Source organism: Haliotis cracherodii, unplaced genomic scaffold (genome assembly GCF_022045235.1).
Source record: "Haliotis cracherodii isolate W230 unplaced genomic scaffold, xgHalCrac1.p SCAF_23, whole genome shotgun sequence".
Lineage (NCBI taxonomy): Eukaryota > Metazoa > Mollusca > Gastropoda > Lepetellida > Haliotidae > Haliotis > Haliotis cracherodii.
Genome location: NW_027266279.1, coordinates 4,800,852 through 4,814,031, shown reverse-complemented (window position 1 = coordinate 4,814,031; position 13,180 = coordinate 4,800,852). Strand labels below are relative to the sequence as shown.

General features: G+C 38.6%; 1 protein-coding gene across 1 annotated transcript; it reads left to right on the top strand.

Annotated features, from left to right (window-relative positions):
* The first annotated feature begins 5,651 nt into the window (after positions 1 to 5,651).
* LOC139471591 (ceramide-1-phosphate transfer protein-like) lies at positions 5,652 to 12,966 on the top strand. The gene is made up of 2 exons (XM_071253968.1): positions 5,652 to 5,778; positions 9,151 to 12,966. The coding sequence occupies exons 1-2, from the start codon at positions 5,660 to 5,662 to the stop codon at positions 9,659 to 9,661; spliced, it is 630 nt and encodes a 209-aa protein (XP_071110069.1). The 5' UTR covers positions 5,652 to 5,659; the 3' UTR covers positions 9,662 to 12,966.
* The last annotated feature ends 214 nt before the right edge of the window (positions 12,967 to 13,180 follow it).

Sequence of the window (13,180 nt, the reverse complement as noted above, 5' to 3'; positions counted from 1 at the left end):
TGATATGGCGGCTTCTAAAATGAAGAAGACATGGTAGCTTCTAAAAAGATGACGACATGACATGGTAGCTTCTAAAAAGATGACGACATGATATGGTGGCTTCTAAAATGAAGAAGACATGGTAGCTTCTAAAAAGATGACATGATATGGCAGCTTCTTAAATGACGACATGACACCATAGCTTCTAAAATGACGACATGACATGAAAGCTTTTAAAATGACGACATGGCATGGTAGGTTTTAATATGATGACGTGACATGGTAGCTTCTAAAATGACGACATGACATGGAAGCTTCTAAAATGACGACATGACATGGTAGCTTCTAAAAAGATGACATGACATATTAGGTTCTAAAATGACGACATGGAATGGTAGCTTCTAAAAAGATGACATGACATGGTAGGTTCTAGAATTATGACATGACATGGTAGCTTCTAAAATGACGATATGACATGGTAGCTTCTAAAATGACATGACATGACAGGTTCTAAAATGATGATATGACATGGTAGCTTCTAAAATAATGTCATGACATGGTAGGTTTTAAAAGGATGACATGATATGGTAGCTTCTAAAATGACGACATGACATGGTAGCTTCTAAATTGATGATATGACATGGTAGCTTCTAAATTGATGATATGACATGGTAGCTTCTAAAATGACGACATGACATGGTAGCTTCTAAAATGACAACATGACATGGAAGCTTCTAAAAAGATGACATGACATGGTAGCTTCTAAAATGACAATATGACATGGTAGCTTCAAAAATGACGACATGATATGGTAGCTTCTAAAATGACGACATGACATGGTCGGTTCTAAAAAGTTGACATGACATGGTAGCTTCTAAAATGACGACATGACATGGTAGCTTCTAAAAAGATAACATGACATGGTAGCTTCTAAAATGACGACATGATTGGTAGCTTCTAAAATGGCATGATATGGTAGCTTCGTAAAGGACGACATGACAAGATAGCTTCAAAAATGACGACATGACATGGTAGGTACTAAAATAACGACATGACATGGTAGCTTCTAAAATGTCGACATGATATGGTAGCTTCTAAAATGACGACATGATATGGTAGGTTCTAAAAAGATGACATGATATGGTAGCTTCTAAAATGACGACATGATATGGTAGGTTCTAAAATGACGACATGACATGGTAGGTTCTAAAATAACAACATGACATGACAGTTTCTTAAATGATGACATGACATGATAGCTTCTCAAATGACGACATGGCATGGTAGGTTCTAAAAAGATGAAGTGACATGGTAGCTTCTAAAATGACGACATGACATGGTAGCTTCTAAAATGACAACATGACATGGTAGCTTCTAAAAAGATGACGACATGACATGGTAGCTTCTAAAATGACGACATGAAATGGTAGCTTTTTAAAAAATGACGTGACATGGTAGCTTCTAAAATGACGACATGGCATGGTAGGTTCTAAAATGACGACATGATATGGTAGGTTCTAAAAAGATGACATGATATGGTAGCTTCTAAAATGACGACATGATATGGTAGGTTCTAAAACGATGACATGACATCGTAGGTTCTAAAACGATGACATGACATGGTAGGTTCTAAAATGACGACATGACATGGTAGCTTCTAAAATAACGACATGACATGGTCGGTTCTAAAAAATTGACATGACATGGTAGCTTCTAAAATGATGACATGACATGGTAGCTTCTAAAATGACGACATGACATGGTAGCTTCTAAAATAACGACATGACATGGTCGGTTCTAAAAAATTGACATGACATGGTAGCTTCTAAAATGATGACATGACATGGTAGCTTCTAAAATGATGACATGACATTGTAGCTTCTAAAATAATGTCATGACATTGTAGGTTCTAAAATGATGACATGACATGGTAGCTTCTAAAATGGCGACAAGACATGGTAGCTTCTAAAATGAAGACATGATATGGTAACTTCTAAAAAGATAACATGACATGGTAGCTTCTAAAATGACGACATAATTGGTAGCTTCTAAAATGACATGATATGGTAGCTTCTAAAAAGATGACATGATATGGTAGCTTCTAAAATGACGACATGACATGGTAGGTTCTAAAATAACGACATGACATGGTAGCTTCTAAAATGACGACATGATATGGTAGTTTCTAAAATGACGACATGATATGGTAGGTTTTAAAAAGATGACATGATATGGTAGCTTCTAAAATGACGACATGATATGGTAGGTTCTAAAACGATGACATAACATGGTAGGTTCTAAAATGACGACATGATATGGTAGGTTCTAAAATGACGACATGATATGGTAGGTTCTAAAATAACGACATGACATGGCAGCTTCTTAAATGACGACATTACATGATAGCTTCTAAAATGACGACATGGCATGGTAGGTTCTAAAAGGATGACATGATATGGTAGCTTCTAAAATGGCGACATGACATGGTAGCTTCTAAAATGACAACATGACATGGTAGCTTCTAAAAACATGACATGACATGGTAGCTTCTAAAAAGATGAAATGATATGGTAGGTTCTAAAAAGATGACATGACATGGTAGCTTCTAAAACGATGACATGACATGGTAGGTTCTAAAATGACGACATGATATGGTAGGTTCTAGAAAGATGGCATGATATGGAAGCTTCTAAAATGACGACATGATATGGTAGGTTCTAAAAAGATGACCTGACATGGTAGGTTCTAAAATGACGACATGACATGGTAGGTTCTAAAATGACGACATGACGTGGTGGGTTCTAAAATGACGACATGACATTGTAGCTTCTAAAAAGATGATGTAACCGGGACTGTGTAGGTATACAGGAAGACCAGACACAGGCTACGGAGGTGAGACTTTTTTTGTTTGTCTATTGACAGATAGACACCCTGAAACACATGTATAGGGAATACATACTAGTTCAGTATAAACATGTACACATATATAAATAAATACAACAAATTAATATCACAAACCATTTCTATTAGAGTAGGAGTAATTTTAATATCGTTCATCAGAAAACACAGCACATTTAATTGAGGCAACCATGCAAGAACGACAACTCCTTTATAAGAGAAACACAAGGCAAATACTTCATACTAATGTACACGTTGCGATGAACGTTAAACAAATTAAATGCTACAGATAGAGAAACTATGTATCTTACACAATTGCAATATAATGACACAATAATTATTAAGTTTCGTACCCTGTGGGTGACACTGGGGTGTAGATTATTCCACTTCCTCTGGAGGAATAGATCGCAGCTATAAAAATAAACAAACCACATTCAGAATATTCTAAATGCGCACATACATACAAATAAAATTGAATTTGGTATTGTGTAAATTACTAATAAACTTCATGACGATAAAGTATATGAAATGTCAGGTCATATCATTCGTTCATTAATTCATTCTTTCATTTAACTATTTAAACACCTTAACTAACATTTTAAAGTATATGCGTTATGTAAATAATGCTGAACAGTGTTAAACTTATGTATAAACGCCATTGCACAAAATATACACAACTACACGATTATACATTTTAGCAAACATTATGATGCACTAGAATAATCAATTTACACCAATACCATTACTACACAGTACATAACATATATACAATCCTTCAAACATTATACTAACCTTTAGATTTGTTGTTTAGTCCTAAGTGCTCTGAGATGCGATCGTTTACGTGCTCTGATTGTTGTGAAGTGCAATGGCTGACGTGCAAGTAGCTTTTAGTATTTTAAAAACAAGCCAATCAACACAAGGGGCCGCGCAAGACAAAGAACATAAGACAGGCAATGACACAACACAGCCTGTCACCCCTTATACCCGTAATAGACGTGACAAAGATTTAAAAATAACTATAGGCTAACGCTTGAAGATGATACTATTAGAGGTAAAACTATAAACAATCACAATTCTAACAACCTGAAATGACAACCTATATACATGGAAATGCATATCTGTCACACAGACATGACATGGTAGGTTCTAAAAAGATAACATGATATAGTAGCTTCTAAAAATATGACATGACTTGGTAGCTTCTAAAAAGATGACATGATATGGTAGCTTCTAAAAAGATGACATGACATGGTAGGTTCTAAAAAGATGACATGACATGGTAGGTTCTAAAAAGATAACATGATATAGTAGCTTCTAAAAATATGACATGACTTGGTAGCTTCTAAAAAGATGACATGACATGGTAGCTTCTAAAAAGATAACATGATATAGTAGCTTCTAAAAAGATGACATGACATGGTAGGTTCTAAAAAGATGACATGACATGGTAGGTTCTAAAAAGATGACATGACATGGTAGGTTCTAAAAAGATGACATGACATGGTAGGTTCTAAAAAGATGACATGACATGGTAGGTTCTAAAAAGATGACATGACATGGTAGGTTCTAAACAGATAACATGATATGGTAGCTTCTAAAAAGATGACATGGCATGGTAGGTTCTAAAAAGATGACATGATATGGTAGGTTCTAAAAAGATGACATGACATGGTAGCTTCTAAAAAGATGACATGATATGGTAGGTTCTAAAAAGATGACATGACATGGTAGCTTCTAAAAAGATGACATTTTTCCTTGGGTCGGGTAGAATCCGAGTTTATGTTTGTGAAGCACGAAGCTGCTCGTATTGTTTGCTTCTTAATCGTTTTTTCTCCCACTTGAAGCTGACACGCTGTGATGTGACTCAAATACTGTACAAAGATCAGTTTGTTGCTGAGTGGTTTTGATGTTACTTTGTCCACCAAAGACCGGGGTTTTATTTCCCACATGACGTGGTGTTGCTGAAATCATGTACACCGACTCACAATAAACCCTGGCGTATAAGAAATGATAGATCATTATTCTCACAGTAGGGATTTTGCTCTTAAAATATATGGCCGATATGTACATCATTACAGTGGTATTTTTTTAGTGTATGTGTGTGTGTGTATGTGTGTGTGTGTGTGTGTGTGTGTGTGTGTGTGTGTGTGTGTGTGTGTGTGTGTGTGTGTGTGTGTGATAAAGAAGGGGGGGGGGGGGGGGGGCATGAAAAAATGACACAGCGCGAAAGAGGGAGTCAGCAAAATTTGGAACAATTATTCCAGGGGAGTCACCATGCAGTCACCTACCTTAGAGAAGTGGCTGAAGTGCCGCCCAAGCTCCAATAGATATGTATATCCTACTATCACACGAGTCCCAAAGAGGTACAGGTCAGCCGAAATTGCTGTCAGAAGGCGACCTCTTTAGCACTAAAGCAACAACAGTGGCCGAAGTGCCGCCCGCGCTGACCACAGAAAATAGCATACCTCTCAGTTATTAAAGAACAGACACGTTTTATGAGGATTTAAGTGAATATCTACAAACACATTGCGACATGTACACAAATAAATATTTATTATTTCCGTGGTCCATATATCCATATTATATTTGTGTACAGCAGAGACCATATAATATATTTTCTCTGTGTTACAGCGACGAATTACTGGGCAAGAGAGATTCGAAGCACCCTTGCATGATGTTTGACGATCGTCACCCTTCAAGTCGAGGCTTGAATCAAGGCTAGCGTATTACTCCTTGCAGGGTCGATGCATTGATCATCGCTGTGCGGAGTTTACATATAAATATGGCCGCTGCGGAAGCATTCAACGTTGAGAAACTTTTGTCACTTTTGAGAACATGCCGAGGAGAGAAGAACGAAATACTAATAGACATGTATGTTGACGCATACGAGGAACTGGGAAAGTAAGAATATCAGTAATTCGATCCCTGTCTGTTTTTGATGGACACACCAGACGGTAGCATATGAAGGTCCGATTTTCGATCACCCTTACCTCTGTGTTGAGGAGGTGATCGAGAAGTTGACGAGTACAGGGTGATATTCGTTTGTTGATTTGACAACAATGCTTGCTAACGGGCGCAGCTAACCATAACGCTAATTGACCCAGGCTGCCTACTGTGGCTCTCGCTTCACAGATCTCACATACCTCTTCAATCCTTAGTGTTAGTCGTGTTAGGCACAGGGTAGGTAGCCCTTTCGTTCCGATCAAGCACCCCTTTGCGATTATTATGGTTAGGTACTCCTTTCCGATCAAACACCCCATCACGATCCTTAAAGGAGCACTGATCTAACGCCATTCCCCGGACTGGTTGTTGCCTTTGTTATTGTTTTTTCCCCCGTGAGTACCCGGATGATACGCAACGCAACTGAGCGTGACCAGAGACTGGGCAACCATCTGCAAGGACAGCTAAATAAACTTGGAGGCTGGAGGCAATATTTGTTTTACGCATTTTTTAATAAACACTGATTGGTTAAATGTGATCTATAAAGATTCGACAAACGGCGCATGTTAATTAATTTCTTCAGCCTAAACAAACAGACAAAAAGAACCGCGGAGCTCATCGGAAGTCGTCATTTGGAAATACCCCAGATGGTTATAGTTTAATACTAAAAAAAAGTATCCTTGCAGTGAAAGCATTTTCGGATTTCGGATTGCGTCGATAATACAATTACTACTACCTTGTTGTCATCCACGTTTTCTCGTATAACCCTACACTTGTGTATTTGTCGTCATTCACTTGATGCTCAGTTAATGAATTTATTACAGGTACAATTAGTGGTAGCACCACTTAGATTACCTGACAAAGGTTCTCATTTGGCATTTATTGTGTCTGGGGTAATTATTCAATCTAAATCCAGGTTTGAAGTGAGGTGAAATGCGCGTTATGTAATATGCACGTGGCAGCCCAGCAAGAGATGAATGATCAGTTGATTTACTTTTTTAGGTAAATCAACGGATCGTTCCTAGTCATCAAAGGATTAACAGAAAATACGTTGATTGATTAATCACTGTTATCTTGCACAGTGGATATGTCAAAAGTGAGTGTTTACATGTCTAGGTTTACTAAAACAAAGGGAATACACTCATATCATGGCGTGAAGTGCCAATGTAAAAACAACATACTTTGTTCAAAGGGTTAACCGATAATACGTTGATTGGTTGCTCATTGTTATCAAACTCAGTGGATTTTTTAGGAACCGTGGACGTAATGAAAATAGTTGTCACGTGGCCTTTCTCAGCCAACCCTTGAGACTTGACACCTATGTGAAACACCTGAAACAATCCAAGTGATCAGTTGAGAAACGAACACTGGTTATAATATCCCGAAACGATATATATCTTTTAGAATATTTGATAGTTACAGAGACACGTGACATCGAATAAGTTATTTTGTATAGCTGCAGATGAGTGGGACATTATTCCTTTGTGTGAATATTCACGGATACATTCCTCGAACAAGGAAGCTGCCTATTTATACACATAAATTTGGTAAGTTGTAATTATGGTATTTGCATTTTGTTTTCCTTCATTTGAACCGTTTCGTCCTTGTTTCTCTACGTCTTGGTTGGGAAATTCTTCAATGCGCGATAGACCTTGTTTTCACAGGTCATTTCCTTTGTAAGCGTGTATAGATTACCGTCAATTTGTAAAATGTGATTCTCTCAAGCAATTTATAAAATGTGTAAATATTTCAGTCCTTTTGACTAAAAAATCTGTCTAGATTGATTAAGACGATCAAAAGGGCCTACCAACATCACAACAGATTATTATGTAGGATCAGAAGCCAAACAACATAGAAATGTACTTTTCAACGTAACATTTTCAGTCTCTTGGTGATGACATTAAACATCAAAATGTTTGGAATTCGTTATCATAATAATACAGATGGAAATGTTTTTCAGTCACTTTGTAAAATAACTGAATATTTATACGTTTAATAAATATGTTACACATTTTGACAGTAAAAAAATATACACACTATTAAAAAGCAATGCTCAGATGAAATATTTACTTTGTGTTGCAAGTCAAGATAGTGTAAACGAAAATCGCAAAATTTCCAAGCAAGTGACTTATCAAAACTTCGTCACCATTACCGATGCTACCCACAAAGATACCTACATTTCCTTATTATCTCGAAAACTGTATTTCATTTTGTTGATCAATGTGACCATACGCTCTTATTACTACCGGTATCCATAAAAGTGACTAATGCGCTTACGAATGGCGCAACAGAGGTTGCGAGCTAGTCTAGATTTCTGCTCTACATCCGGGTACTCACTGGGAAAAAACAATAACAAAGGCAACAACCAGTCCCGGGGAATTGCGTTAGATCAGTGCCCCTTTAAGGTTGGGCACCACTTCCCGATCAAATACACCTTACGATCCTTAGGGTCAGTTGTTAGGAAGCAAATTGTTTAGCTGTCTGTTTTAACTTCTAAATTCAATGTAATTTGAGGAAACTCCATACAATTTTTATCTAGTTTCGAGTTTTGCGAAGAAAATGGCTACTGCATATGCACATAAAGGTAAACAATCGGGTGCTGATGATTTGGTATATGAACACGGATTATTTGTGATAGCACATGTGGTCCAGTAGTAGGGTGTAGCTTAATTAGATTAACTCATTACTTCTTAGCTTCAAGCTGGCAACATGAGTTCGATTCTCCAGTAATTGAAATATGAAAAAGTGCACCCGGTAAAGTGCACTACTCCTGTTGATTAGTGGCCCACAATTGTAGTCATCCACTGCCGTTGGAAACCAAGGAAATTAGCTAAACTATGGAATAGAATTATTTGCAACTGAGGTCGAAGAAGGCCTAAAAGCAGGGACAAGACTGCAATTTACTGGGTGTGGCATATGGTGCTAATATTGGCTCTCACTTCACTGATCTTATGATCATTTCCCATCATTTGGGTTAGTACCTCTTTCTTGTATCTTGGGTATAGTTTTGTGGGTTAGCATATAATTTAGCACTCTCGCCTCTTTTAACAAATTAGTCCAATGTAATCTGAGGAAAATAGACAATTTTTATGAACAGATAATAAACCATCAAACTGATGTGTTTAAGTTGGGTTTAGAAAATATTTTTAACAGTGCTTGCAGTTATATCTTATCATCCGAAACTCCATAATAATATGGGCATTAGAATGTTATTTCTGTAGGCCCACTGTTAATGATGATAATTTCTTTCTTAAACAATGTTAAAATTTAGCATCAGTTGATTTGTCATGCCGATAGTGGTACTTGTATTCACACATTGTCATAATGTTTCAGACTTCTGGTTCTATTTGGGAGTGTTTTTGGTTTTGTCAACTCTGATGTAACCAGCAAGGTTGAGATTCTCCGAGCCCATCGGAGCTCAGGACAATCAGAGAACTTTGACTCCATCAAGTCCATGCTGGACTACGAGGTCAAGAACAATCTCACCGCCAGGAAAGATAAGCCATCAGGGTCTCGCACCCTACTGCGCTTACATCGGGCCCTGGAATTCATCGTGCAGATCCTGGAAGAGATATGCAAGGGGGATAAAGACACCAAGATGGCCACCGTCTCCTTGCAAGCTTACAATCGAACACTTGCTAAATACCATCCATGGCTCATCCGTAAGGGTGTCCACATCTCCTTCTACACACTGCCGGGGAGGACTCAACTGCTGCAGCGGATGCAGTTGCAGGAGGAGGAACGAGCTCAGGCCGTCCTGAAAGAGATCATTTCGTTGGCCGATAATTTATACACTGAAACACAGGTGCTGTATGCAGATAGAAACCTGCTTGATCTACCATAACTCCTCCTAGGTATTTGTCCACATCCTACAGTGTATTCCTATCTATGATTCCATCTTCTATGTGATAGGGCATGTGCCAATATTGGGTTATACAACTTCTGCAGCTAACACTTGTAGTCTTATTATTAGTCACTTGTGGTAAGCAGTGTTTGAAATATGCATGAAAGTCAAGGGTTCCATATTGTTATGTCAAAAGTTCCAGGCTTAATGTTTTTAGTTCATCCAGTGTATCATATGATGGTGAATGGGTCCCAGGTAGCTATCATCATGATCATAATAGATAACTGAGGAAGTACACTGAAGGACCTGTTAAGTCCATGAATTATTACATGTCTCTCCAGAAGTCCCATGATTTTATTTCTGCAACAAGGTAAATAGAGATTATAACCCTTGTGTGCACCAGTATCACAAATGTCATATGTTTGGAAAAAAAATGTATTATTAGAGCCTTGGCCTCATATATTTCTAACATATGATATTTACAGAAACGGGGTCACAGGTGGCCCAGTCATCTGAGGCACAGCGATTCTCTGTGCAGAGTTGCCTCCCTTGGGCACGCCAGAAACCTATGATTTGAATCCCGGTTTGCCCCGATTATGTTTCTAGATTTGTCAGCACCATACCCGTGCTCGTGAGTTTCACCGAAGTGGTAAATGTCTGAAACCTGCATCACTTCGGGCTTTCCTCCCACATGAAGCTGACACGCCGTGATTTTACAAGAGTACTGTTAAAGCGGCGTTAAACCCATCTCAGTCACTCACTCACTATGATACAAAACACATGATGATAATAATCTCTTCATCATATGTCAGTCTAAACATAATCGATGTTTAAGACATATTTTTATTCGAAGAAGTAACTTGAGAAACTGCATTTGAATCCAATGTTTGAGAAAAACGTCCCATTTATCATATAGTGCCAAATTAGTTGCAGCTGTTTCTTGTCTACAGAATACCCCTACCTAAACTTATTTGAAGCGATAGTCAATAATTTATTCAGTATGCTGTCATTGTATTGATGTATGGGGCTTGAAAGTAGTTCCTGCCCGGGGACCTCATTTGCATATTCATATGGTCATGAATCCAAGTTTATGTGATTGGTTTTTCACATCGATAACACTATCCATTTCATGATATATATTTTTATTACACCTAACAGCACATCTTTACACACTGCACAACAAATGAGACCACATGTATTTACATTATTATGTTTTGAAAAGTTATTATTTTTTTTAACACTTAAATCAGAAAATATGATAAACAAAATCTTAGTGGGCTAACAGTGAAAGTACAGAGAGTTTTAGTTGGGTTTTAGCTTTTTATGCGGTCCTGCAGTATTTGTTTTTACATGGTTACAGCTGGGATATATTAAAACCAACATCATGTATACAGCATTTGTTCTGACCCTAATGGTAAAAACTGAGATTTCTGGGGTCCAAGATACAACTACAGTAAAACCCATGGACCCCAGGACCACTTTAATTTTGAATCCTTGTGAAGATCCGGATTAGAATTGGTCTCATCAACCCATGCTTGTCGTAAGCTTGATCTCAGCGTCCAACATTCCCACAGTTGTACAGTCAATCACCACTGTGTTGAGTTTGGCCATCGCCAAGTTGATGTCAACTCTTTACAGAAATTAACCAAGAAATTCTGCTAGCCTGAATTGTGATATCATACAGCAATAACCTCCAAAATGTAAAAAATTCTCTGAGCCCTTTGGATACCTTTAACTTAAACAAAACTGATGCGGGCAAGCAGGCTAGTGCTAATTTCTTTCTCTGTGTTTCTATCACCCTGAATACATTGGGTCAAGATCTTGTGTAGTGAGACTGTGATCATGTTTGTATGATGTCAGCTAATGAAATGAGGCCATGCAGCAGGCTGGTGTTCACTGCAGTGATATGTCTTGAATTTTGCTTAAAGCGACATAAAAACCTACTTACTCACTATAGTAGAGGTTGCATAGTTGTGAAGATGTTGCATACAATGTCAAGAGGTGTGAATGGAATGCTCATTGGCCAGAGCAGTCACTGGTTTCCTTCACGCTGGCCCAGTGGGGATTCCCGGTTAGAATTGGTCCCCTACCCGGGTACTAAAATGTCTGATTGGTAATTGTTTTACCGCAGCCCTAGCTAAAACTAGATACATGTGTCAAACAATCAGATCATGTGTTCACTGAAGTTGACTGAAGATTTATCTTTACTTAAAGATATACAAGTCAAAACTTGTCAAAAGGAATGTGTGCATCGTCAGAAAGAAATGCGAACATTAGCGACTTGTAGTGTAACCACTGATCTATAGTACGTTTTTGTCATTTTATCACGTGACTAACCACGTGGGTACTTGGGTCCTACTCAGGGCCCACCCTACCTGAGTACCCGAGTTACCCGTCCCAGCCCTAAAACCTATGCCAGTCATGGGCTTTGAAGGTTTAGAATAGGTCACCAGCAGCCAATGCCAGTCGTGGGGATTCAAGGTCAGAATAAGTCTCCAGTAGCCTATGCTAGACTCGAGGATTCCAGGTTAGAATAGGTCACCAGCAGCCAATGCCAGTCATGGGGATTCCAGGTCAGAATAGGTCACCAGTAGCCTATGCTAGACTTGAGGATTCCAGGTTAGAATAGGTCACCAGCAGCCAATGCCAGTCGTGGGGATTCCAGGTCAGAATAGGTCACCAGTAGCCTATGCTAGACTCGAGGATTCCAGGTTAGAATAGGTCACCAGCAGCCAATGCCAGTCGTGGGGATTCCAGGTCAGAATAGGTCACCAATAGCCAATGCCAGTCATGGGCATTGAAGGTTTTGAATAGGTCACCAGCAGCCAATGCCAGTCGCAGGGATTCCGGGTCAGAATAAGTCTCCAGCAGCTTATGCGAGTCGTGGGGATTCCAGGTCAGAATAAGTCCCCAGCAACCTATGCTAGACATGAGGATTCCAGGTTAGAATATTCCCCAGATCCCCATGCTAGTCATTGTGATTTCAGTTTATAATAGGTCCACAGCAGCCAGTAAGAGGTGACCAAATAGATTGTTGACTTGGCTGATGGCATGTCCTCATACCCTGTTGGAGTGGATCGCTGTTCACAATATTGATTACTTACGGGCCGCCATCGTATAGATGGAATATTGCAGAGTGCAGCTTTGAATAACAAACAAACAAACCTTGCTGGTGCCAGACTGTGGCTTGATTCATTGGTTATACATAGTAACTGCACAGTAAAGTAAATATTCAACGTAATAAGCACCCAGGGCGCTCTCAAAATTAGAAATAGGGGGCTCTTATTAGAAATTTATTTTGGTGAGTTAAAGGATAAATTTTGTGGTTTATGCTGACAGCCTGAAATGTTTATATACGACATATATTTTTCCAGAATTTAATTGCCCATAATTAAGGGTGCATATAACCCACGAGTGCGTATTATACGCGAATAAATAAGTCTTGTGTATATTGGTCAATCGGAAGGGGTGCTAATTGGGATTGTTGGCGCTTATTAGAGCGGGGCGCTTATTACGTCA